This window comes from Poecilia reticulata, chromosome 22, assembly GCF_904066995.2.
Source record: "Poecilia reticulata chromosome 22, P_reticulata-male-v2, whole genome shotgun sequence".
In the NCBI taxonomy this organism is placed as follows: Eukaryota; Metazoa; Chordata; class Actinopteri; order Cyprinodontiformes; family Poeciliidae; genus Poecilia; species Poecilia reticulata.
The window spans coordinates 842,717-868,509 of NC_088851.1; the positions used below are offsets into that span (position 1 = coordinate 842,717).

Below are 25,793 nucleotides of genomic sequence, written 5' to 3' on the forward strand. Positions count from 1 at the left end.
CTCTTTGTGAATCTCCCGCACATTTTTCAGTGGGTTTTGTTTGTAATAAGACGTCTAAAACCAGGCTTTTAAGTCATGTACTGAGCAAAAAGGGGGTGTGTCAGGTGAAGCCCTGCTTCTATGCTTCTATCATCTTGCCAAAAACCACGTGACCAACAAACAATGCATTACAATAACAATAAATTACAATACAATAGCATCTTTGGACACACGACTGCTTCATTTTATGTGTCAGTTTTCAAAATAAAAGTGCAGTGAGTCATGCTGAATCAGTATGTCTTTTGTGTTCTGGGACAGTGTCTGTCATGAAAGAATACAATATACGTCTAAGTACACAAAATTTAGCCTTCAAGAAATTTCCTTAGAGGCGGCCAGCTTTATCCCACTGACTGATGCTGGCTGTCGGCTCCTGAACACTTCTGATGATGCTGACGTCACTGTAGCAGCGCTAACGATGTCATTTCAAATATTAGTTTCCTTTGTGAGTCGCTGCCGCTCAGCTATTTTTCTGTCCGTGAAAACCCGCCTACTCCTGCCTGGGGTCCAATCAGAAACTGATATTTTAAGTTAACTTCCGTTGCAATCAAACTGTAAGAGAGTTTGTAAGATTTGGCCCATGGCTTCGTGCCCCTCCTGGGCTGGAAGCTGTTTGTTGGTTTTACCCTAAAGTGGCCAACTCTCTGTTATTCCTATATTGTTTTGCTACTGTACTGATACAGTAGGGTCTTCCACACTTCCCATATCTGTACCTTCTGTCACTTAAAACTGTTTAATCCATTGTTAAAATGTCGTGACCTGTTTTTGGTCACCATATAGCTGTGGTACTAGGTGTCTTCAATACTGACCCTTTTAACAATATTCAAATTTTTTGAGATACTGAATTACGAGTTTTCATTTGTTGTCTGTAATAATCAACGTTAAAAAACAAAGATTTGAAATGCAGTGGGGCAAAAAAGTATTTAGTCAGCCACCAATTGTGCAAGTTCTCCCACTTAAAAAGATGAGAGAGGCCTGTAAATTTCATCATAGATGTACCTCAACTATGAGACAAAAGGAGAAAAAAAATCCAGAAAATCAAATGTTCTGATTTTTAAAGAATTTATTTGCAAAATATGGTGGAAAATAAGTATTTGGTCAATAACAAAAGTTCATCTCAATACTTTGTTATATACCCTTTGTTGGCAATGACAGAGATCAAACGTTTTCTGTAAGTCTTCACAAGGTTCTCACACACTGTTGGTGGTATTTTGGCCCATTCCTCCATGCAGATCTTCTCTAGAGCTGTGATGTTCTGGGGCTGTCGCTGGACAACACGGACTTTCAACTCCCTCCACAGATTTTCTATGGGGTTGACATCTGGAGACTGGCTAGGCCACTCCAGGACCTTGAATGCGTCTTACGAAGCCACTCCTTCGTTACCCGGGTGATGTGTTTGGGATCATCGTCCTGCTGAAAGACCCAGCCACGTTTCACCTTCAATGCCCTTGTTGATGGAAGGAGGTTTTCACTCAAAATGTGACGATACATGGCCCCATTCATTCTTTCCTTTACACGGATCAGTCGTCCTGGTCCCTTTGCAGAAAAACAGCCCTAAAGCATGATGTTTCCACCCCCATGCTTCACAGTAGGCATGGTGTTCTTTGGATGCAACTCAGCATTCATTCTCCTCCAAACACGACGAGTAGAGTTTTGACCAAATAGTTCTACTTTGGTTTCATCTGACCATATATTCTCCCAGTCATCTTCTGGATCATCCAAATGCTCTCTAGCAAACTTGAGACGGGCCTGGACATGTCCTGGCTTAAGCAGGGGGAACGTCTGGCACTGCAGGTTTGAGTCCCTGGCGGCGTAGTGTGTTACCGATGGTAGCCTTTGTTACTTTGGTCCCAGCTCTCTGCAGGTCATTCACTAGGTTCCCCCGTGTGGTTCTGGATTTTTGCTCACCGTTCTTGTGATCATTTTGACCCCACAGGGTGTGATCTTGGTGGACCCCCAGATCGAGGGAGATTATCAGTGGTCTTGTTCCATTTTCTAATAATTGATCCCACAGTTGATTTCTTTACACCAAGCTGTTTACCTATTGCAGATTCAGTATTCCCAGCTAGGTGCAGGTTTATCATTTTGTTTCGGGTGTCCTTTGACAGCTCTCTAGTTTTGGCCATGGTGGAGTTTAGAGTGTGACTGTTTGAGGTTGTGGACAGGTGTGTTTTATACTGATAACGAGTTCAAATAGGTGCCATTAATTCAGGTAACAAGTGGAGGACAGAGGAGCCTCTTACAGAACAAGTTACACGGCTGTGAGAGCCTGAAATCTTGCTTGTTTGTAGCTGACCAAATACTTATTTTCCACCATATATTGCAAATAAATTCTTTAAAAATCAGAAAATTTGATTTTCTGGATTTTTTTTTCTCCTTTTATCTTATAGTTGAGGTATATAATTTTCATCATAAATCTATAATGAAAATTACAGGCCTCTCTCATCTTTTTAAGTGGGAGAACTTGCACAATTGGTGGCTGACTAAATACTTTTTTGCCCCACTGTAATATACAAGTTTCACTTCTTGAATGACATTACTGATTTAAATAATTTTTTTCACAATATTGTACTTTTATGACCACCACCTGTATTTTCACTCACATTTTAGCATACGAAGAGGTGAATCTGAGGCTAAGCAATTCATATGCTTAGCCTCAGATCCACCTCTTCGTATTCTGAAATACGAAGAGGTGGGCAAACTCAAGGATGTTTGAATTAAGATAATTTAACTTTACTACTTACAGAAAGTTGGTACAGAAAAACACTTTTCTTTAACAACTTTCCATAAATCATTATTTATGGAAATAAATAATGATTTATTTATTGTAATTTTATAACAAAATTACATCACACTAATTTGTGTTATTTTGAGTCTCGTCCTCTCAAAAATGTTATACAGTTTTTCAATGCCTTACCTATTGTAGTGTATTCTGAAGGTTCAAGCACAGCCAGTCAGTGTCCAAACAGGTCAGAGAAATAAATATAGAACTGTGTTTGTTTGGTAAATAAAAACTTGGTTAAATAATTTTTCAATGTGGGAGAATTCATTACTTGGAAGACACTTGGTATTTCAGAATACTGACCACAATGATGGTTTTTTTCTCTCTCTTCAGTTCCTCCTGAACTTTCAGTCCCCAAGGGACAATCTCAACTCATAGTTCTGGAAGGACACACTGTTGACCTCCAGTGTTTGGTCTCAGGAAAACCCAAACCCATCATTATGTGGTCTCGGGTCGAGGAGAGTGGGCAAACTGCAGCACTACCACCTATGATGCCTGATGGCTCGGCACAGATGGAGAGCTATGATGGCATACTGAGAATCTACAACGTGACGAGAAAGATGAGCGGGGCATACCGCTGCCAAACAAGCCAGTACAACGGATTCAATGTCAAACCCAGAGAGGCCCTGATTCATCTTGTGGTGCAATGTGAGTAATGCACACTCAGCACACATTCAAATTCAATTAAAGAAACACAATAATGACAATAAAGATTTCCACATAACTACATAGAATAGTTTGTCAAGTTTTGTACTATCTTACGTCGCTGTAATAATGTGTTGTTCGTTGTTTGTGGACCCAAATGCAGAACAATGGAGTGGTGGCATAAATGATGAAAAATGAATTTAATGAAAATTATGAACAGCAACAAACTTACAAAATCACATGAATCCAGGGCAAAAACACACACAAAAAAATCAAGTAAAAGAAACCAGCAGGTAGACATCAATGTCTACCTGCATTAATGCTACCCAAGAGTTGATAAGAGGGACAGGCAAGGAGTGACTGAGAATGAGAAGCTTAAATACTGGGGGCCACAAGACCTGGGCTGGACTGAGAGGGAGAGAGAACTTGGCAGAGGGGTAGAGGGAGCATACACACAGGAACAGGAAATAAATCTAACACTAAGGAATACCAAGACTAAATAAACATTGAAAAACTAGAGTGACAAAGAATAACTACAAACAAGAAATAAACATAACTGGAAACCCTAAGAACTGAACCAAAGGAAAACATGAACAAAGTAGATCTAACCAAAAATAAGAAACAGAAAATAACAATAAAACTAGAATAAAATCAAACAAAACAACTGAACACCCTGGGATCCTAACATTACCCCCTCTTCAAGGCGGATACCAGACGTCGATCAAGTCCAAAAATCAGGAAAACATAAACAACCCAACCAGAGTTGGTGGAGGGGGCCTTGGTTGGAGGGCAGGGGACGAAACACAAAGCAAACTAGAGTTCGACAAAGGAAAAGGGACCTTGGAAAGCAACAAAGAAGCAGGGACGTTGGAAGGTGTTGAAGGAGCAGGGACTTTTGATGGCGTCCTTGGAAACAGCCGGCGGAGCAGTGTCCTTAGAAGGCGGCGGCAGAGCAGGGACCTTGGAGGGGACTGGCAGCAGAAGATTCTGAAGTCTGGAGGTTGGCAGTGAGGGTAGAGGGACCCATGAAGACAATCTTTAGGTCAGCCTTTTGGCCGGTGGGATGCAGGAAGAAGATCTGGAGGTCGGCCTTTTAGCTACACTCTAAACTTTGACAAGTTGACTTTACTTTAAAAAATCTTGGAAACCGATTGTCTTGAAAAATGTAAGTAAGTTTAAACTACTATTCTTACGTTTTGTTTACTTAACACATACTTGTTCAGTGTACTTAAGACCTTGTTGTATGAACTTAATTGTGACAAGTTAAGGCAACAGCTCTACCAACTGTGCCACTGTACAGCCCCTCATCCAAATATTATCAATACAAAAAAACACTCAAAAAAATATTACTCAATGTCCCTTTAATATAGCATCAAACTGGCTGGTTATTGCATATGACAGGATGTGAGGAGGGGTCATGTGCATGTGTGCACTTCCAACTGAACAAGATGTTAATTAAAAACCTGCAGAATTGTCTTTACCTTAAACAAAATCATTCAGAATGCTCACCCTTCTTTCAATCTTGGCAAGGATCTCGGGAAGTGGGTCGTCAACGACTCCTTTTCAGACTTGAATGCAGCACAGCACCACCGTCCACTCTGGTGAAGTCTGCAAAAACAGTAATAATCAAACCTGGATCCAGAGGAATTTAGCTGATTTTAGGGTGGCACTGTAAAGGGGCATTATATTTAATATAAATACATAAACAACTTTCAAATAAAATACCAATTTTGTTTATTAATATAAAAAAACTAATGATGTAAATACTGACATGTAGAAAATGCTGAGCAATTATGCTCAGAGTTGCAGAAACATTTGCTCATATGTTGCAGAAGTCTAAGAATCTAATGTTTCCAATCACTGAAGTCTATTTCTTTATGCAAAGTCAATCTACTCAAGTATTAGTATCAATAGTTCATTCATAGAATATTACTATTACTAAAAGTGAAAAGTACATTGCCCCCCAAAAAGTTACTCATGTAAATTGGTTATTTTTCTTCTAGCTCGAAGAAAAATAAGTTATAAACCATCTCAGAAAAAAATAACTTACCAAGCCCAGTAAATAACTCAGACATGTGGAAAGTAAATAGTGCTGAAATGACTTGGCTTCTGTCGCTTCGCTTCGGTGGGAATCTGTGATTCTTTTAACACCTCTAAATTTGATACGGAAACACTTTGTTTTAACACTGGATTTTAATTACTAATAATTTACACCCCAGAGTTACATGAACAGAAAGTGACTCTATTAGAGTAAAATTAACTCTGCTTTTGCACAAAGTCTACTAACACCAAAATATTTAACACTTTTGAATTTGCTGTGCGTCTTCTGTGCTGGCAAGAGAGTGCTGTCTGGGGTGCTGTGGTGGTGTATGGGCAAAGCACAACCCACATATGGAGGCCTTAGTTCTTGTTGCGGTAGTTGCAGGTTCAATAAATTTTTTGCCTTCCCCCTCTCTCATTACCCTATTTCCTGTCAAGCTACGTTCAAACAAAGGCCACTAGAGCCAAAAAATCCTATAAAAAGAAAAGTGTTCTGTCTAGGTACTAAAAAACCACATCAAATCTGAAGAAACATTTGTAGTTGCAACACAGGAAAGTCAAACTGATAGGGCAAGTCACGCCAGGTGATTCGAGAGCTGCAACACGAGGCCCCCCACCACCCAAACAACAAAAGCTTGAGTTGGGTACAAAACTTGAGCCTGCCCCTTTTATCCTTGAAGCCCCTAGTGCAGTGGTTCTTAACCTTTTTTGGGGTACCGAACCCCCCAGTTTCATATGCGCATTCACCGAACCCTTCTTATCCCCCCCCCCCCCGCCACACAAAATACTTTGCGGTATTCTGATTTAGTAAGGTAATTATATTTGCTGTGTGACCACCCACACGCCACTAGAGGCAGTAGCAACCCCGAAAAGATGCGACTAAGGAGCAGATTTAGACTATAGAATTTGGTAAAAACGGTGAGTTTTGCTGAAAGACACAAGCTCAAATCCATGCTGAGAGTGGAACTCCTTCAATCAGTGCTCCTCCGCAGCTCTAATTGGCTAAGCAATGTAACGTGATCCTCTGCAGCAAGTGATGGCAAAGCGGGGCGTCATCACGACTTTACACAAGTGTGTCTTTACCTCCGCGGCAGAGGCTCCGCCGAACCCCTGAGACCGACTCACCGAACCCCTGGGGTTGGATCGAACCCACGTTAAGAACCACTGGTCTAGTGCCTTTGTAGAGTTTTTTTTTCTTTTCCAATTTTCAAGTTTTGTTTTTATCTGTGCATCAGGAGGCTTGCTTGTGCTCCTCAACAATAATGTTTAGGTAAATATAATAATTTAGCAAAATAAATTAGTCCGGCTGAACTCAATCTAATAATGACAGGATTCTCAGTCTGTCTGCCTCCCTGTTGTTCAGACACCAGCCCCATGGTGAGGAGGAGGGGGCAGATCTGCACCCTCTATCAAGTTATGTGCAAGAAAATGTATTTTTCAACATACACTTTTTTGTGAATAAAAATGTAGGTCTGATGTTCAAGTTAGAAAAAAAATTATTCCTATTTCATAATTGTTCTTGCAATGACGGAAAGAATACCCTCCTCGCCCCGAAACACAGAAATGGTTCGGCTGCAGAAAAAACCTCTGACTTTAACTTTATCAGGCTGCCCAGTGCTGGACTAAATGCAGCCTGAGTCGGTCCCACCGACAGATATAAAAAATGTTTGCCTTTATGTCAGACATTCTGATATAAAGACTGCGATACTCCTCAAAGCGCCGCTACCACCTGCTCACTGTTTGCTCTCTGCTTCACCTTAACGTCCCTCCCAGGCGGTTTGAACCGCTGCTGATGGGATCTGCTGCGCAGCTTTCAATAGAGTTTACTGCAGAACTTCAACTGACAAAGAAAGATTCAGCCCATAGCATTTGGAGTTCACAAAATATCACATACTGTAGCAACATTTTGGACCTCAGCAAAAACCAAATATGCCACAATTAAATAAATCAAGATGTCCCCAAAGTATCGATGGACTGGCATAGAGGCTACCGGGGAGTTCCAGGTAGATTCCAGCACAGAGATTGCTGGCTTGCTCTTCATGCAGGGCCGGCCCAAGGTAATATGGGGCTTTAGGCAGAATTTGATTTAGCCCTCTGCCCCCCTCCTAGTAACAACATCAGCATCACTAACATGTTTAAATATAGATTTAGTCTGTGAGAGAGAGCCCAGGTTAATTGGCCAAATTTAAAATCAATCACTGATTATTGGTTATTATTTGCTACAATGTATTTGTGTACAAACTCAAACACAAAAATTACACCATATTTTAGCCATGGTAACACAACAATCAAAATATCAAGATGATTCTTTAAACTTTTGCAAAGTAAACTTCCTAATTAAAACCTAAATGTACTATTTTTTTCTCTGCTGAATGCATTAAATGACAATTAATAGCATTGTCATTGAAAATAAATGAATGCTACAGCTTTAGATCCATGGTCTGTGTTACAATTCAACCATTTATAGGGGCCCTTGAATGTCTGGAGGGGTCTACCAGCAGCTACAGAGTTTTCTTTGCCTTGATATATCTCAGTCTTATAATTCTAGATTTCTCAGAAGAGTTAACATCAAAAAATGATGTAGAGTTAACCCCTCTGAGCTTTATTTTTTAATCTTTTTTGATCTCAGTCAAGTTTCTATGGAAGTTAAACAGAAGTAGTAGGGCTTATTTAAAGGTAATTTTATTTATATACCACATTTTCAGCAACAAGGCAATACAAAGTGCTTATAGGAATTAAAAGGAAATACAAACACAGTAACAAACCAAAAGAAAAACAGAAGAAGAAAAAGCTAATGTTGATCCAAAGTACATAAAATAGATAAACTAGATACTCTTATTCAGTGTTGGTAGATAAGTATAAGTAAGTATCCTCTGGTCTATTTCCTTTTCTGCGTTGGAAGAATAGGAGTCTAAAAAGTAGTTGCTAAGATGGGTTTTCTGGATTCTAAGTTTATTCTAATCCCTGTTCTGGGTTGCTAAATAAGTGTAAGTAAGTACAAGTATCCTCTGGACACATTGGGGCACATGGCAACATTCAGAGAAAACAAGGGAGAAAACAATGACATGAGTAAAGTCGGTGACATCACAGGGCCATGAAACCACGTTAGCTTCCACAGCTGCATGGATACCAGCAGGAGGTGAGATGGGAAGGAGTGTTATGTTTACATATCTTCAAGGAGACTGGAAATATGCAGCCCTGCCAAGGAAACACAGGGAAAGCCAATTCAGATACAGAATGTCTTAGGTCAGGTAGATTATACATTTCAATCTCCCCTAAAGTCTCTCCGATACATCTCAGTTTCCAATTATCCAAATTAGACTGGTCGTTCCACTGAACCAAAACTAGCAACTTCTCCAAGATCGAATCCAGTCCTCAGCTGGTCTCAGCAAGACTGGCATCCAACTTGTGTCTCTCACCAACAGTCTGAGTGTTCACTAGTTCGGCCAAGTCCGATAAGCCAGGTATCCGCAAGCTCCAAACAGCAGAAATCTTGTTATTATGAATAAATCCAGGGTGAATCCCGCTGGATGTGTCCCCGCAGGACAAGAGAGCTCTCCTGTGCCCAGTTTTCTCGTCGAGAAAATTTTATCAGTTGCATTGAGAGATTGGTTGACCATATCCATAAGTTGTAGATTCGGGGGATGTGCAAAGAAAGGCTCCAAAAATATAGAAAAAGACAGGACAAAAAGAGCAAGCAGGGCTGGCATGGGCAGGGAGGGAGTAGAGGAAAAAAAGCGTCCGCCTTCACCGAGAGCAAGAAAGAAAAAAAAGTAGTAAAATTTAGTAAAATAGCAGCAGATTTGCTTATTTCATAACATGCTTCATAAGCAGCAAACTTCTCTCCTATATAGTTTAACAACTACAGTCTCAGATCAGCTCAGCCCTCCAGGACTGTCAGCAGCAGAAACAGTAACATTATACTTGTTGGGGAAAATATACACTATATTTGCTTTGCATTATGTAACCCGGGTGTAAAATTCTAGCTTTCATCTACTAATTTTCTCCGGTTTCTGAACCTCTTTATTAAATCACGTGATAATCCTGATAATGGGGTTGCTCTCACGAGACTATGAAGCAACCAATCACAGCTCGGTTTCCAAGGTCACGTGTAGTATTGCAGCCTATCGGCTGGCTATATTAATTGGAGCAGGAAGTTTGAACACTAGATGCGTTGAGGGGAGCAGAGCTACAGGTTTGTCGAGCGTCTTTATATTCTTCACCTTATTTTATTTTATACAAAAATCGTCTAACTATAATGACACTATAGGAGCCGACTACCACCAGACCAGCCAAGAGAGATGTCGGTTATATGTAGAACAAACGGCGGATCTGGTGAGTGTTGTTTTGACGTAGCGATTAGTAATATGCTTGGCTGTGTGGGACTGAACGAACCCACATTGGGTTGAATAATGAAGTTTTAATCTTCCTAAATTGTATATTGATTGGATTGATAATGAACTTGATATTTATTGAATATAGATTTGTGTACACATTAGAACGATTGAATTTGATTTCAGTGTTTATTGGTCCTGTTTATTTATACAGGCCAGAAGATGGCGAGCTAAATGTCCAGGCCTAGAGCCACAAGAAAAGCTTACACTTGTATGTGTGAAGATTTCTGCTCTCCTGCCAGGATGGTAGGAGGCTCCTTGTAGCCTGAGAACACTTTCTGTCTCATCCTGACTCCTGATTTCTTGGACCTATACCACATCAAGCACCTTATCCAAAGCCAGCTCGTCTTGGAATTTGTTTACCCCCAGCTTGGGGTCAAAGGACTGAAGGATGTGGGTGGGTTTAGTCAGCGGTGGGATTAATTTACTTTGGTTATTTATTTTTGTTTTTCTTTCCTAGTATTGCGCATTTGTTTTTTTGTATGGCCTTTTAGATGTCTGTTTTTCTTGTTGAATTTGTATGTATTGTTGTCTTTCACCGTGAATATAACTCACTGGCACACTGCAAATCTTCAGACTCCGTGTCTCTTTCATGAGCCGAATGCTAGTCTTCTGAGAAACCAGCCCAATTGATCCATTTACTTAAATTTGCAGTATATTATATTCTTTAAATATACTACAATTGTCTACACATGATGACAATGACATAGTATGATCCGAGTAAATATTAGATTCTTGATTAATATGGGTTGTTGCTATGTTGTTGTTCGGTGTTTTAAGATATTGTTCAATGTGCCCCTTTTTAACTTTTAGTCCCTGCCCCTCCAATAGTCTCTGCACGGCCATAACATTTCAGTTAAACTTTACACATCAGGAGATACATTGTTGATGTTACCATTAAAATGAATTTAACCATAAAATATGTGTTGGCAAAGCTTAATGTAATTATTATATTGAGGAGGCAGAGGGTTGTCATCAGCATCTGCTGAAAGTAACTAATAAAGTAAGTTCAACCTAGGTAATTTACAAATCCAGTACACAGTAAAGGAACAAAGTTGGTATTTCAAGGAGTAATCAGTAATCCAGTTAAAGTTACTTTTTCAAAGTGATTATGCCATCACTGCTTACAGGCAATGGGGACCCACTTACAGGTGCTGGGGAATTGCAAAGAGGCACTGAGGACTGAGGCGGGTCATCCTTGACCTCCTCGGAGGCAAGGAATAGAAGCGGGTGGAGACTGGAGTGGTTCGCAGGCAAGTGTGAAGCAGCCAGGATGAGGATCAGTGCCTCCAAATCTGAGGGGAGGATGTCCTGCCCCAAGAGGAGGAGTTTAAGGATCTTGGGATCTTGTTTACAGGCGGATTGGTGCAGCATCTGCAGTGAAGTGTGTACTGTCTGGTCTGGTGAAGAGACTTCTTAAAAAGTGAAGCTCTCAATTTACCTGTTGCTCTATGGCCTTCTCTCATTATGGCCGTGAGCTTTGAGTCATGACCGAAAGAACAAGGTCACTGATACAAGCGGTTGAAATTAGTTTTCTCCATAGAGTGTGTGGGCTCTCCCTCAGAGACAGGGTGAAAAACTCAGGCATCCGGGAGTTGCTTCTCCTTCACATTGAGAGGACCCAGTTGAGGTGGCTCGGGCATCTAGTTAGGATGCCTCCTGGATGCTTCCCTGGTGAGGTTCTCTGGGCACATCACTCCGGGAGGACACCCAGGGGAAGACCCAGGACATGCTAGAGAGTATATGTTTCTTGGCTGGCCTGGGAACACCTTGGGGCTCCACCAGAGGAGCTGGCTGGGGAGAGGGAAGTCTGGGTCTCCTTACTTAGGCTGCTACTTCCCCGTCCCGGCTCTGGATAAGCAGAAGAGGATGGATGGATGGATGGATGGATGGATGGGTTGCCACAGTTAGTCATCTGTCTTCATCCCTATTTTCTTCTCTCGCAGCAACTACCTTCATATCCTCTCACTCCAGCGTAAATTTCCTCTTTGGTGTTCCTCTAGGGCTCCTGCCAGTCATTTCCATCCTCAGCTTTCTTCTACTGATGTACTTACTCCTCTGTACATGTCTAAACCATTTCCTTCTGGATTCTCTGACTTTATCTCCAACACATTTGACATGAGCTGTTCTTCTGGTGCATTAATTCGTGATATCATTCATCCTCGTCACTCCCAAAATAAAACTATAACATATTCACCTCTGCTATCTTCATCCATGCCTCCTGTCTCTTTGTCATTACTGCTGTCTCTAAACCAAACAACATCACTGGTCTCGCCACCGTCTTTTACACTTTTCCTTTCATTCTCATTGATAGCCTTATCGCACATCACAGCCGACACTTTTCACCACCCGGTTCAACCTGGTTGGACATGTTTCTTCACTTCTTCTCCACACTTGCCTTTTGCTCTGGACTGTTGACCCTAAGTACTTAAATTCCTTCCCCTTTTTATCTTTTTTACCTGTAACCTCATGTCTCCACTTGGAGCCTGCTCATTCACAAGTATTCTTTCTTGCTACGGCTAACATTCATTTCTCTCCTTTCTGAGCCAAATCTCTATTTCTCAAGATTTTCCCACCTTTTCTCAGCATGTGAATATATGTATGTGAATAAGTGAATAACTGAAGGGAATGCAATTTGGAGTCCTCTGGACTTGATAAAGTTCTACAAGTACAAGCCATTTATTTGATTTCATCACAGATGATCTGCAAACATCATAGCCCATGCAGAGTCCCGTCTAACCTCAACTCTCAATCTATCCATCATCACAACAATCAAGAACAAGAGCAGAGCCAATCCTTGATGAAGCCGCACTTCGACCTTAAACTATTCTCTTGCTCTTACAGCACACCTGATCGTGGCACCCAGAGACATAAATACGTAGACGCCTCATTGAGCGCCGAGTCCTATGTTATGTCATCACCATCTTGTATGTGGCAGTAGAGCGATCAGAGCTCCCCAAGTCATGTGCTGTGTGGACTTGTTTAAACAGTTTTACAATACAAACTGGATTCACTGGCATTACCTTTGCCAGAGCAAAGGATGAAGAGCAGAATTTGCAGCCAGAAATTTGCTTCTAAACAACTGATAATATTTCCTATGTTGCTAAATTGGCCTAAAGTAACCGCTGATTGTTAGCATAGCAGCTAATGTTTTCATACTGTTTTCTAATGAGAGAGAGGTGATGAGAAACCACTGCTAGAGGGGAAGTTCATTAAAGACCAGAGGATTTAGTGAGTAAAGGTCAGTCAGGATCAGAGATGGAGCTGCTGGTCTTCAGTCTGTTTCCAGCTCAGCTTCTCCATGTCGGTGTTTAGCTATAAAGATTCTACGAGTCAGAGCCCAACATGCTGAAAATGTCTTTTTCTGAATGTGAAGGAAACATGTCTTTTCCATTTCACTTTTGGATAATTTCTCTTTTATTCTTGGCTTTAGCCTGTGAACCAGGACGTCTCAGAAGTCATTGAGTTCTCCCAGTGTGACCAGCAGACTGAAGCCTGTGACCAGTGTTCCCAGTATAATAAATAAATGTTTTATTCTTTCACTTTTTGTGTATTTTTAAATATCTAAATCTGAAGTATTAGTGTATTAATACAGCTTATGTAATGAAATAAAAATATTTTACTCTGTTAGAATTATTTTCACTCTTTGCTGTCAATAGCAGAGTTGACATACTGTAATAAATATTTTATTTAAAGAAAAAAGTAAGAAAAATATGTAGTTTAATGTTTGACAATGACTGATTTATCAAAGTCATTGTCAATGACTTTAATAAATCAAAAGTAATTTATCAATAATATATAAAAAATAAATACAAGAAAATAAATGAGTTTTCTTTAAACATTAAATATACATTAAATTATGGAATCATATAAATCTGTTCTTTAATAAACACTGTAAAAGTGTCTGTTCATCAATGTCAATATAAAAATTATCAAATAATTTCTATCAAATAAAAACATTGTGCTCTTTATTCAGAAATGCCCCAAAACAATTAAATAATCACATCAAAAGTTAGAAACTCTGTCTTTAGTCATTTCTTTGATTACCAAATATATTAGTGTGTGTGTGTGTGAGAGAGAGAGAGAGAGAGAGAGAGAGAGAGAGAGAGAGAGAGAGAGAGAGAGAGAGAGAGAGAGAGAGAGAGAGAGAGAGAGAGAGAGAGAGAGAGAGAGAGAGAGAGAATGTGTTAATGACAGGTATTAACTTAGAACACTTCGTAGAATGGCACTTTATAAAGTTTGGTCCATTTACTTGTATTAGCATACTGGCACATAAGCCACATTCAATATGGCGGATGCTGTGACGTATCACAGCAACGGGCCAACCCGCTCCCTCACCCTAACCCCATCCCTACAATTTTGGACATCTCCCTTGTTTAGGCATCTTCTCTATCTCTAGTATCTCACTGGACAGCCTAGTCAAAAACTCTACAACTAGCTCTCCTAGAACAACTGCATTTCCAGTCGCCATCCTTTTCAATCCCTTCCTTGCTTCATCCTTACTAAGCCACTTCCTGGTCCACTGTGTCAGCTTCTTTTCATCTTTGTTCTGTCTCATTTTTTCCATTCAACTTTTTGAAGTACTCTTACTGGGATCTTTCTCTAACACTTTTTGTAATCCTTCTCTCCCTCTTTATTCTCCAGGCTAGTCTAGATACTTCTACCTTCACTTTACGCTATCTGCCTGTACTCTTGGTGACTCTCAGTTAGCTCCTCTTTGAAAACCACATAACTTTCTTCCTTTTTCAGCTTTCACCAGTTTGTCCTTGGTTCTGTATTTGTCTTCATTTTTCTCACCCTAATTCTCTTCACCTCACCATCTTGTATTGGCTGGCAACCCTCTCACCTACCACAGTCATTCAGGATCATCAAACGTGTGCTCTCACAGCAGTGCCGACATTTCCATGGAGCTCCTCTGTGGAGCTTCAAGGGTTAGCTCCAAGCCGAGCTTCTGCCTCTCAAGCACTCCTGCCCCCTCGTTCCCCACTCAACTCCTTCAGATCAACAACAGCAGCAATTAGCAAACACCTGGTGGAAGTGCACATCTGCTGAGCTCATCATACAAATTACTTAGTAGTGCAGCCCTAAGAAGATTGTTAAAGGTTTAATGAATAAACATTGAGATGACGTGCTGAAGGTAGAGTTTCAGAAAGACCACCAACTTCTTAAAGAAACAGAGGTCAATTTTAAGGCATTGATTTTCAATGTTAATGTTTTCAAAGAAATGTTTGATTAATATACAGCATTTTTATAACAACTGAAGTTGTAGTTACTTTGGTGTGTCATAAAATAGCACTATGTGCCTGGAAAATACATAATATTGCCCTTTTAATAACTAGCTATGATGTTCTTCTCTGTATTTCAGTCACTCCGACTGTGAAGCCGGTTTACACAGAGGTACGTCAGGCACTTGGCCGAGCATTCAGCCTCACCTGTAACTTACTGCAAGCTTACCCAGCTCACCATCTGCAGTATGAGTGGAAACTGGGCTCACGCCTGCTCACTGTTGGTCAGTTTAGTGACCAGAGCCATGACACCAGTTACCATGTTAAAGCTCTGAACCGAGAAGGCTACGGCGAGTACACCTGTGACATCACCAATGAAGCCGGTTCAGGCCGGTGCACCTTCCTACTTACAGGTGAGTTAGTTTGAATGATACGATTATAAGTTTTTAATAAAATATGACGGTGTGTAGGGATGGTGCGATAAGCACAATACATTAAAATGAGTCTATTATGAAATGAGGGTGAGAATTCTCAGGTGCTTGCTTGTTTGTTTTTGTGGTGTCTCTCGTTCTACCAGATATTGGATGACAAACAGCTTCACTCTGGCACATCAATTGACGTCTCCCCTCTTGTTTTCTTACAGTAATGGGCTTGGCATATGTGGAGCAAAAAACAGTAGCAAAAAGTGTCAGTTTTCTATTATTCGGGACGAACACAAAACATGGGATGTGAGAGCGACAGCACGGACAAAAAGTTCAACTTTCTTGTGTGTCGAGAAAAGTCGAGCTCATCCCACTTCCCCATGCTGGAGATTAGTTTAATAGTAATAATAAATAAAATTACCTTAAAATTAATTACACAGGTGACATCAAGACCCAACAGTAGAGTCAGACGGTAATAAAATGAATCTGGTTGTGTGTGTTGTTATTGTGTCCTGCAAACTTTGTTTAATTCTACTTTTTTCTATTTAATCATAAAAAATCAAAGTCAGGCAGAAAGAGAGTCATGGAACAGGAAGAGCTGGTTTCCTGAAGAAAAGGGGAAGTTTCTATCTTGCATCAGGCTAAAAATAGTTCAGACCATTCCTTATTTTAAAGCATTAAAGGTTTTTAAAGAATAAAATCTAAACGTTTTGAGAGATTGGATAAAACCCAGAGTAAAATACTTAAATTAATGACTTATAATTGGGCCAATAATTAATATTGGTTTAACCAGTGGTTGATGTTGGTTTGATTATAAGAATATTTACGCTTACACTTACACTTGTGGAAGTACTTACAGGTGAAACAAGAAACTGTAACTTGGTATCAGATAATTAGAATAATGGGTATTCTTGGTTTCTTTTCAGAAATGTCTGTAATAACTCACATTATGATTATAATAAGAGTAACTAATAAGTTATGGTTATTATAACATTATAAATGAATGTTAAATCAGAGAAACTAAAAGGTTATAAATGTGATTTTGACATTGAACTTGAAAAGGTGTAAAATGTTGTAACTGTAATTAAAGGTCACTGATGTGTTGAAGGTAGATGGTAGGTGAAAGGTCAGGGGAAAAGAGGAACTGATAGGAGAGCGGAGATGACCAAGGCCTTATTGCTAAACTTCAACTTTTCTAAGAAAAGAGAACAGACATCAGGTCATGAGGTCTCCAAGGTGATGGATATGAGATCATCTGTCCAAGCAGTCAGCCAATGAGAGGCACAGCAACAAAGCTAGCCAATGTAAACGCACCAAAAGGTGGATAAACCCTTTATAAGGTGGGTGCAAAAGAGGAATCTTTGGTTGGATCCTTCAGGCAGCTTCGAGCCAAGACGGAGATGGACAAAGAACTCTGCATCTGAAGAAGAGCCGGGGCCACAGAGCCGGAGACTGTTCTGCACATGGGGACCAACCCGTTAGCAACATGTGGCTTCAAATCGCACTTCTCTCAACAGCTGGGTTTAGACCCCCAAAGACAAAGACCAAGGCAAAGATGAAGATAAAGACAAAGATAAAGACAAAGGCAAAGAGGAAGAACTGGTGTGTTTCTTCCGTGGGACCAGGAAGATCATGAGACGAGGAGAAGGGAGCCACAGAGCTGCAAGACAAGAAGCTGAGGACCGCTACGCGCATGAGGAAGTCACCCTGAGGCCCGAGACCTGCTGCTCTAAGTCAGTACTCTTCCTGTACTGGGAACCTCCTGCTGCTGTAACACCTTCTTCATCATCAGGACAGTTCTGGGGTTCAAAATACCAAACTCTGTCCGTCTCTCTCAAAGTTTCCCTCTTTTAGTTCTCAGTGTCAGCATTAGGGAAAGATAGGCTAGATTATTGATTTTACTTATTTGATTATTTCTGCTACTGAATTAAGCTGTACTGACCCTTACAAAATTGCCTTACTAATAAAATAATTAGCATTAAGAAAATCTAAAAGATGTTGTGGACATTCAATTAATGAGTCACCTTAAAGTTCTTTGATGGTTGTAAAATAGCTATGAAGTTTGATTCTGGGAGGAAAATGTAGAAATGTTTTATAGGTTGTTTTTAGCCAAAACTAAAACACCCTTGGGACTCGACTGAGTCACTAAAACCAACCTGGTTCAGTAACAAGTGCAAGTTGTAATAAAGAGAAAGAGCGACCGTTAACAGGTGAAGCTCTGTGAAGCTAGCTGGTTGCAGGCTGCTCAATCTGGCTAATTCACAGGGTGAAGAAGGTGGGACATCTGGAGGGGGAGGTCGTTGGAAACCAGGCTAGTCTTTCTCGATGCCAGCTTAAACAGAGTTTACTCAGTTCTGGACAGGGTAAAATCCCATCAGATTTAGAAAACTCAATTCACCCGTTAGATGGAGAGCTGGCTGCACATCTCCCTCCTCTGAGAAGGGAAGTAGAGTGAGAGAGAAGGGGGGGGGGAGGTGTTGTGCAACAACATGTGTCGCATTGCTTCCTTGTGTCTGAGACTAATGGTTGATATATTTTGAATGGCAAGGTTGTTTACAGAGACTTCATAATCCAATTTATGTATTTATGATTTATTTATGTATTTTGGATATTGAAAATGTTTAAGAGGCAAAATTAAGAATATTACAGACCCAGCCATGGCTACTTCCATGTCATAGGAGGCTATATCCATTCCAAAATCAGCCACTGATCTGACTGATGATAGGCCAGCACTGGTCTGTCTATTGATGACAGACTGTTTGATTGATTGTAATGTATAGCTGTGTATCATCTGCGTAGATATAGTAACTAATCTTATTTCCGGTTATAACCTGAACTGGTGGAGCTTATAGATATCGAATGAGATAGGGATCTTGGGGTACCCAGCATGTGACTTCTGTCCGCTTCGATGAGAAGTTATTTATTGAAACGAAGAAATCCCTGTTCCTTATGTGGAAACATAGAGAACATCTGTCCAGTATTGTTCAGAAGAATACTACCCAACTTTGCAGTCGTTTCCAGAACAGCGGAACCAGCACTGTGGTTCTTCCACAGTCTGTGCTTATATGTTTGTCATGTTTATAAGTTTGTCATTGAACACTTTGACTATGCCAGTCTCAGTGCAGTAATCAGCTCTAAAACCAAACTGAAAGACATCAAAGCGATTGGTTACTGTTTGGAATCTATTCAACTGTTCAAACAGCTTTTTCAATAACTTTGCTGATGAATGGGAGGTTGGAGATCGGCTTGTAATTCTGCAGTAGTGATTTGTCCAGATTGTTTTTGTTTTTTTATCAGTGGTTAACTGCTAACTGCTGTTTTCAAAGCCTGGGGGAAAACACCTGATGAGAGCGATGAGTTTACTATTTGGATCAGATCACTTTAAGAAATGTCCTACCCTCACATTTCTTAAAGAAATCCTGACAGCAGGAACTAGTGTTTAATTGATCTATAATTTCTTCTAAGCTTTTTTAGTTAAGTAGTTGACATTGAGTCATTTTCTGCATTTGTCTGGGTATAGCATTTTTATTGGATTTAGTGTGGATGTGTAGATTAATCCTCTTAATTTTTTTTAATTTTCTCTACAAAGACGTTGGCAAATTCAATGCAGGCCCAGTTAGATTGAAGTTCAGGTAGTAAAGTCAAAGGAGGATTTGTGAGCCTGTCAACTGTTGCAAATAAAGCTTGAGCATTGTTAATGTTTTTGCTTATGAAAGAAAGAACAAAGAACATTTCTCTTGCATGTCTTAGTGTAGAGTGCGACATCAGTTACAGTGACATTGGAAATATTCACACCCTTACTAATAAGGAGGTCCAGTGTGTGACCTCGATTATGTTTTGCTTGGTTAATATGCTGAATTAGACCAAAATTATCAAGAATATTGCACAGCTTTTTTGCCCCTCTGTCTTCATGCTTGTCAAGTCTGAAGACAAGCCTACTCTTATTTCCTGTCAAAGTGTTTTTTAGCACTTCAACATCCAATAATTGTTGGATGTTGAAGTCTCCAACAACTATTAAATAGTCATAATCAATGTATATAAGAGATAAAAGTTAGTTAAAGTCAATAAAGAAATTTTCTACATATGTTGGGGTTTCGTATAGTTAGTGTCTAAGTTCATTTAGTCTTTTACCTGAATACCTAAATATTCAAAAGAGGCTAAATGACCTAAGAGGATTTCATCAGAATTGATTCAATTCTTAGATATGGAGACCACGCCTTCTCCCCTTTTGTTTTCTATGCTCACTTGAAAAATTGTAATGAAGAGGCGCTGATTAGATTAGTACAGGTGATTCAGTTTTGTCATCCAACCATGTTTCTGTCAGGAACATATCATCATTTACGAATAAACCTTTAGCTAAAACAGATCTTATATTTAAAAGAGTAATTTTAAGTAAGTTGCTGGCAGATAGTTAACTGCCAGCTGCAACAGCCCCTCTGGTCTGTTGCAGCTGGCAATGGACCAGAGGGGCTGTTGCCAGCCCCAGAGGGGTTGCTTTAGACGCATTTAACTCTCAGGAGTTATTAGATTTAGATTTAATAGATTTAATGGAGTTGGAACCATTACAGCCGAAGATCGATGAGTATTTCCGATGGGGCAGATGGATGATGTCGTGGTGTAGAAACAGAAATGATGGCGGTGAGTCACCACTGGTGACCCATGCTTAAGTAAGCAGATCTTATAAAGGTCAACAGCAGAGTAGTGCTGTCGCTGTCAAATAGGACCAACAGGACATTACGCCAAGCTAGTACACACCACACATAGCAGCTCCAAATAGTTGCCAGTGACATGGTGGCAGCAGATAAACTGATCATCTTTGTTCAAACAAAACAGAGACGAGTGCCACGTAGCTTACTGAATAAGAGACTGAATTAATAAATGACTGGCATGTATGTAGAACAGGCAAAGTCTTCAAACAATAAAATTACCAAAAAGACTTGAAAAAAGCTGGGGAGCAGCAGACGCATTCACCGTCACTCATGCCAGAAGCGGCTGGTAATTCACGAGTTGAGATCAATAAAGTACATCTTAATGTAAGTTCAGAAGTGATGACCTGTTTAAAATGCATCCCACTAGAGAACCTTGAATCTAACAAATCCACCACAGCTGTGTTAATGTCACTCTGAAAATAGATGGTAGGCTTGGTTTTTAAAATTCAACAATGCCCAAAGGTTTTTTCATACATTTTTTGTGTCTTCTTGTTTAACTGGTGTCTCTATTTGTCCCCCTCTCTGATCCTTAACCCCTACATCTCCTCAGGGAAAGCCTACAGACCAGAGTTTTATCATGATACCTACAATGCTCTGTGGCAGAACAGACCTCAAGTCTACGGCTTCAAACTTCAATGGACTCAGATGGAGCCCAATTCTGTGGATCGAATTGTGGCCTATCGGCTTGGCATCAGGCAGGTGAGACTCTCAGATCATACATAAACTAATACTGCACTATATTAAGCATAGTTTTTACTACTTATCTGTGATTTTACATAATATAGGAACAGGGTTACAGAGGTGTAAAAAGAAATCCTTTTACCTTTCCAAAAAGGTTCCAGAAATGTTTTGAGGTCCCATTGATTATTTTTGTGCCTTTGTTTTTTACAGTGTAAAAAACACTGTAAAAATGATAACTCTATGACAACTTATTCTAAAGTCCTCATAAGCCTTACCAACATCCTTTTCTTTGTATATTAATTGCCAGTTTTGCTTTAAGAAAATTCTAAGTGCTTCTATACATCAGTCTTATCAATATGAACACTGGCAGGTGATCACTGATGTCATTTATTAATAATCCACTTTCTAATTTGCTTTCTAAATCATTTGTAAAGACATTATCAAGCAATGTGGCACTGTTAACTGTTATTCTAGTGCACAGGTGTCAAACTCCAGTCCTGGAGGGCAACTGCACTGCAACATATAGGATACCTGAATGGAATAATTAGGTCATTGGCAGGACTCTGGATAACTTATCTACACAACAAGGAAGAGGTAATTAAGCCATTTGATTACGGAGTTTTGTACGTGTGGCACATCTAAAAACTGCAGGACAGCGGCCCTTGAGGACTGGAGTTTGACATGCTCTATGCAGATGGAAACCAGAAACACAGCAAAAGTTGGAATCTTGCATGAAAAGTTGGAATCTTGTATAAACTTAGCATTCGTTTACATGTTGTTTCATCCTTGTTTACTTACACACATGCATCCTCTCAAATAATCAGTCATCACAGTAGCTACAATACTGACAGGGTTCTTCAGTATCAAAAAAGCATGAAGATGTATACAAACCCTGGTAAAAAGTATGAAATCACCAGTCTTGGATGAGCACTCATTCAGACATTTTATGCTGTAAAACAAACTCAGATCAAAAACATGATACAATAATCAAATCAATCAAATTTTATTTATATAGCACATTTCAGCAGCAAGGCATTTCAAAGTGGTTTACATAATTAAAAGAAAACAGCATGTGACATTGAATAAACAGTAAGAAAGAGAAAGTGATTTTGAGGAAAAAAAAGATAAAAACATTAAAACCCACACCCCTTTTCAGCCAGGGGGGACGACACCTGCAACCCTGTCCCTATCTGGGACTCAAACCCGATCTGGGACTTTAGTCAAAATGCCGTTTGACAACGACTCCAACCTCTAGGTTTTTAGTTGAAACACCATCAACTGGGACTCTAAACCCCATAGGACTTTAGTTAAACGTCGTTTAACTGGGACTCTAACCCACGTTTTACTCAAGGGACTCTAACCCAAATAGAACCACGAGTGGGGAACAGTACCTGCGCCTCTCTGGAGGGGGTGTGGGGGCTGTACATCACTAAAAACTAAACACAGAGAAAGAGGAATAAAAAGAAATTAATAAATAGATAAAAAGTAAAGATAAAAACATCAAAGACATCAAAACCCGCACTCTAACCCTAATTTAGCCATAGGCAACTCTAAACAGGTGGGTTTTAAGTTGAGATTTAAAGGCACCCAGTGTTTCAGATGTTTCACAGTTTTCTGGAAGTTTGTTCCAAATTTGTGGTGCATAGAAGCTGAATACTGCCTCTCCTCGTTTGGTTCTGATTCTGAGGATGCAGAGCAGAACCAGAACCAGAAGATCTGAGGGGTCTAGACGGTTGGCACAACAACAGATCTTTAATATATTGTGGTGCTAACCTGGTTAGTGATTTATAAACTAACAACAGTATTTTAACAACAGTATTTTAAAGTCTATAATAAGGTAATTCCAAAGTGCAATTTGTTGGCTTTCAGGAACACTCAAGCACAGGGAAAGCAAAGGGAAATAAATATGGAGTCACTCAATTCTGAGGAAAAAAGTGTAAAATCATAAAAAACACAAACAAAAGACCATCCAAAATACATCACTAGTATTTAGTTGCACCACCTTTGGCTTTTATAACGGCTTTCAGTCTCTGAGGCATGGACTTGATGAGTGACAAACAGTATTCTGCATCAATTTAGTGCCAACTCTCTCTGATACCAGTTGCCAGATCAGCTTTGCAGGTTGGAGCCTTCTTGTGGACCATTTTTCCACCACAGGTTTTCAATTGGGTTGAGATCTGGACTATTTGAAGGCCATGACATCGACTGAATGTGTCTTTCTCCAAGGAATGCCTTCGCTGTTTTTATCACAATGCATTGTCATCTTGGAAAATTATGTCATCATCTCCAAACATCTGTTCAATTGAAGGGATGAGAAAACTGTCCAAAATGTCAATGTAAACTTGTGCATTGATAGAAGAATTAACCACAGTCATCTCCCCAGTGCCTTTGCCTGACATGCAGCCACATATCATCAAGGACTGTGGAAATTTGGTTGTTTTCTTCAGGCAGGCCTCTTCATAAATCTCACTGGAACAGCACAAAGCAAAAGTTCCAGCATAATCACCTTGTCCAATGCAGATTCTTGACTCATCACTGAAGATAAGTTTCATCCAGTCATCCACAGTCCATGATTGCCTCTCCTTATCCCATTGCAGTCTTGTTCTTTTATGTTTAGGTGTCAATGCTGGTCTTCGTTTATCTTTCCTGTATTGAAATCTCATCCTTTAGGCGATTTCTTACGGTTCGGTCACATACATTGGCTCCAGCTTCCTCCCATTTATGCTTCATCTGTTTAGTTGTAATTTTTCAGCTTTCAAGACAAATGGCCTTAAGTTGTTTGTCTTGATGCTTTGATGTCTTTCTTGGTCTACCAGTACGCTTGGCTTTAACAGCCATTCCATGCTGTTTGTATTTGGTTCATATCTTGGATACAGCTGACAGTGAACAGCCCAAATCTTTAGCAACCATGCGTGAAGGGTTACCTTCTTCAGGACGTTTCACAATCCTTTCTTTTGTTTCAAGAGACATTTCTCTTGTTGGAGCCATGGTTCTTGCCACTCCACTTTGTCCAGCAGCCCTCCAAGGCGTCATGACTGCAGGTGTTTTTAACTGCAGACTAACGGGCACATCTCATCTGGGGCAGGTGTCCATTTAGGGAAAGGAAATAGACTGGGTGTGTTCTTATTTTCTACCTCCAATTTGAGTGATTCCACACTTTTTTTCCTCAGAATTGAGTGACTCCATATTTATTTCCCTGTGCTTGGTCAATAAAAGTATCATTCGCTGACTTCCACAATGTTTTCTCTTCATTTATTTGAGTGTTCCTGAAAGTCAACAAGTTACATTTGGAATGACCTTATTATTGTATCATGTTTTTGATCTGAGTTTGTTTTACAGTATGAAATGTCTGAATGAATGAATGCTCATCCAAGACTGGTGATTCCGTACTTTTTGCCAGGGGTTGTACAGTATGTTTCTTAAAAATACAATTAATGACATCTGCCATTGTTTGCTACTATGAAATTAACTACTGCTTACCACTAAATTGCCTTGGCAAGACTGTCTGATTTATTGTGTCCAGGCTGAAAACAGGTGGAGTAGAGTATCATACAGACACAGTGAAGCGTTCCAGACTGGAACTTTAACTCTGTGGTGTTGTCATTTCTTTTTTTTTTTTTTGTATAGATATATTTATTCATATGGTTCGGCCATACAAAATCTACATCAAGTGTACAATACTACCTTTTTTTCTTTTTTTTTTAAAGCACTTCAGAAATAAAACTTACCCACCCCACCCACTCTCTCCATGTAGAGGGAGTGCAGTATTGGATCTCCTGAAAACATTGGATCAACAGTTCGTTGATCCAATGTTTCTGGTTTGAAGGTCCATAGATTTCCAAATTTTAAGTATACACGTTTTTGCTGCAGATGATGCTAACAAAACAAAGTATTTCTTACAAGGATATAATTTCAAGGACATAACATCTCCAAGTATCCAAATCATGGGGTCAGCATCTAAAGAAAGCTCACAAACTACTAATGTTGAATTATTCCAGAAGGTTTGCAAGTGTATACAACTCCAAAGCATATGAAGAAGATCCCCTACGCACATTTTACACCTCTGGCATTTGTCAGTGATGTTGGCATTCAGTTTATTCAACCTGTATGGGGTATAATATATGCGGTGAAAAATATTAAATTGAATTTGTCTGTGTTTTGTTGATATTAATGTTGTTTGAGATGAATTTAGTAATCTGCTCCAGTTTTTGTCATTGTATTTGCCGTTCAAGTCTGACTCCCAATTAGATTATTTTTTGTTCTTCTCATAAGCTGGTGAATAATCAAGAACAATTTTGTAAACACAAGAAATAAGTCCTTTTATGGTAGTACGTTTAGTATCTAATAAACATGTTTCAAGGAGAGTTTCCTCTGGTTTATTTGGAAATATCCGTTTGGCTCTTAATCCAGTGTCTGATCTGCAAATATTTGAAATAATTGTGCCTATGTAGGTCATAAAATTCAGATAATTGACTGAAGCTGCAAAGACGATGTTGGTATAAAGATCGCCAAACTTGGGCCTTTTCTGACCCAAGTTTGTAATATACCATCTGCTATAGATTGGGGAATGTTAGTTACCTTTAAGTGGTGTGTTAACCAACAGTTGTATTTTTAGATTTAAGAAGGCATGTAACTGAAGCCATGCATTATAGGTAGCTAAAATTAAAGGGTTTGATGTTATTTTAGAGAGTTGCTTTTTAGAACCCAGGAAGGGGATAATTGCTAATGATGCAGATTTTAGTTCTTGTTCGTTACCATTTGAATGAATCCACATCCATAGAATACGGAACTTTCTTTTAGCAATATGAATAACATGAAACAACCTCCGAATATTGTCCGCTCCCTGTCGGTTCTTAACA

General features: G+C 39.7%; 1 protein-coding gene across 8 annotated transcripts in view; it reads left to right on the forward strand.

The window, feature by feature from the left end:
- Positions 1 to 25,793, forward strand: part of LOC103458078 (MAM domain-containing glycosylphosphatidylinositol anchor protein 2-like) — a 209,606-nt gene that overhangs the window by 117,255 nt on the left and 66,558 nt on the right. For all 8 annotated transcript variants that reach the window (XR_014085738.1, XR_532533.3, XM_008398638.3 and 5 more), the window contains 3 exons: positions 3,152 to 3,466; positions 15,263 to 15,535; positions 20,804 to 20,952. Coding sequence is in view for 6 of the 8 variants with exons in the window: in XM_008398638.3 (XP_008396860.1) it covers positions 3,152 to 3,466; positions 15,263 to 15,535; positions 20,804 to 20,952 (737 nt within the window). In the remaining 2 variants the exon portion in view is untranslated. The remainder of the gene's footprint in view (positions 1 to 3,151; positions 3,467 to 15,262; positions 15,536 to 20,803; positions 20,953 to 25,793) is intronic.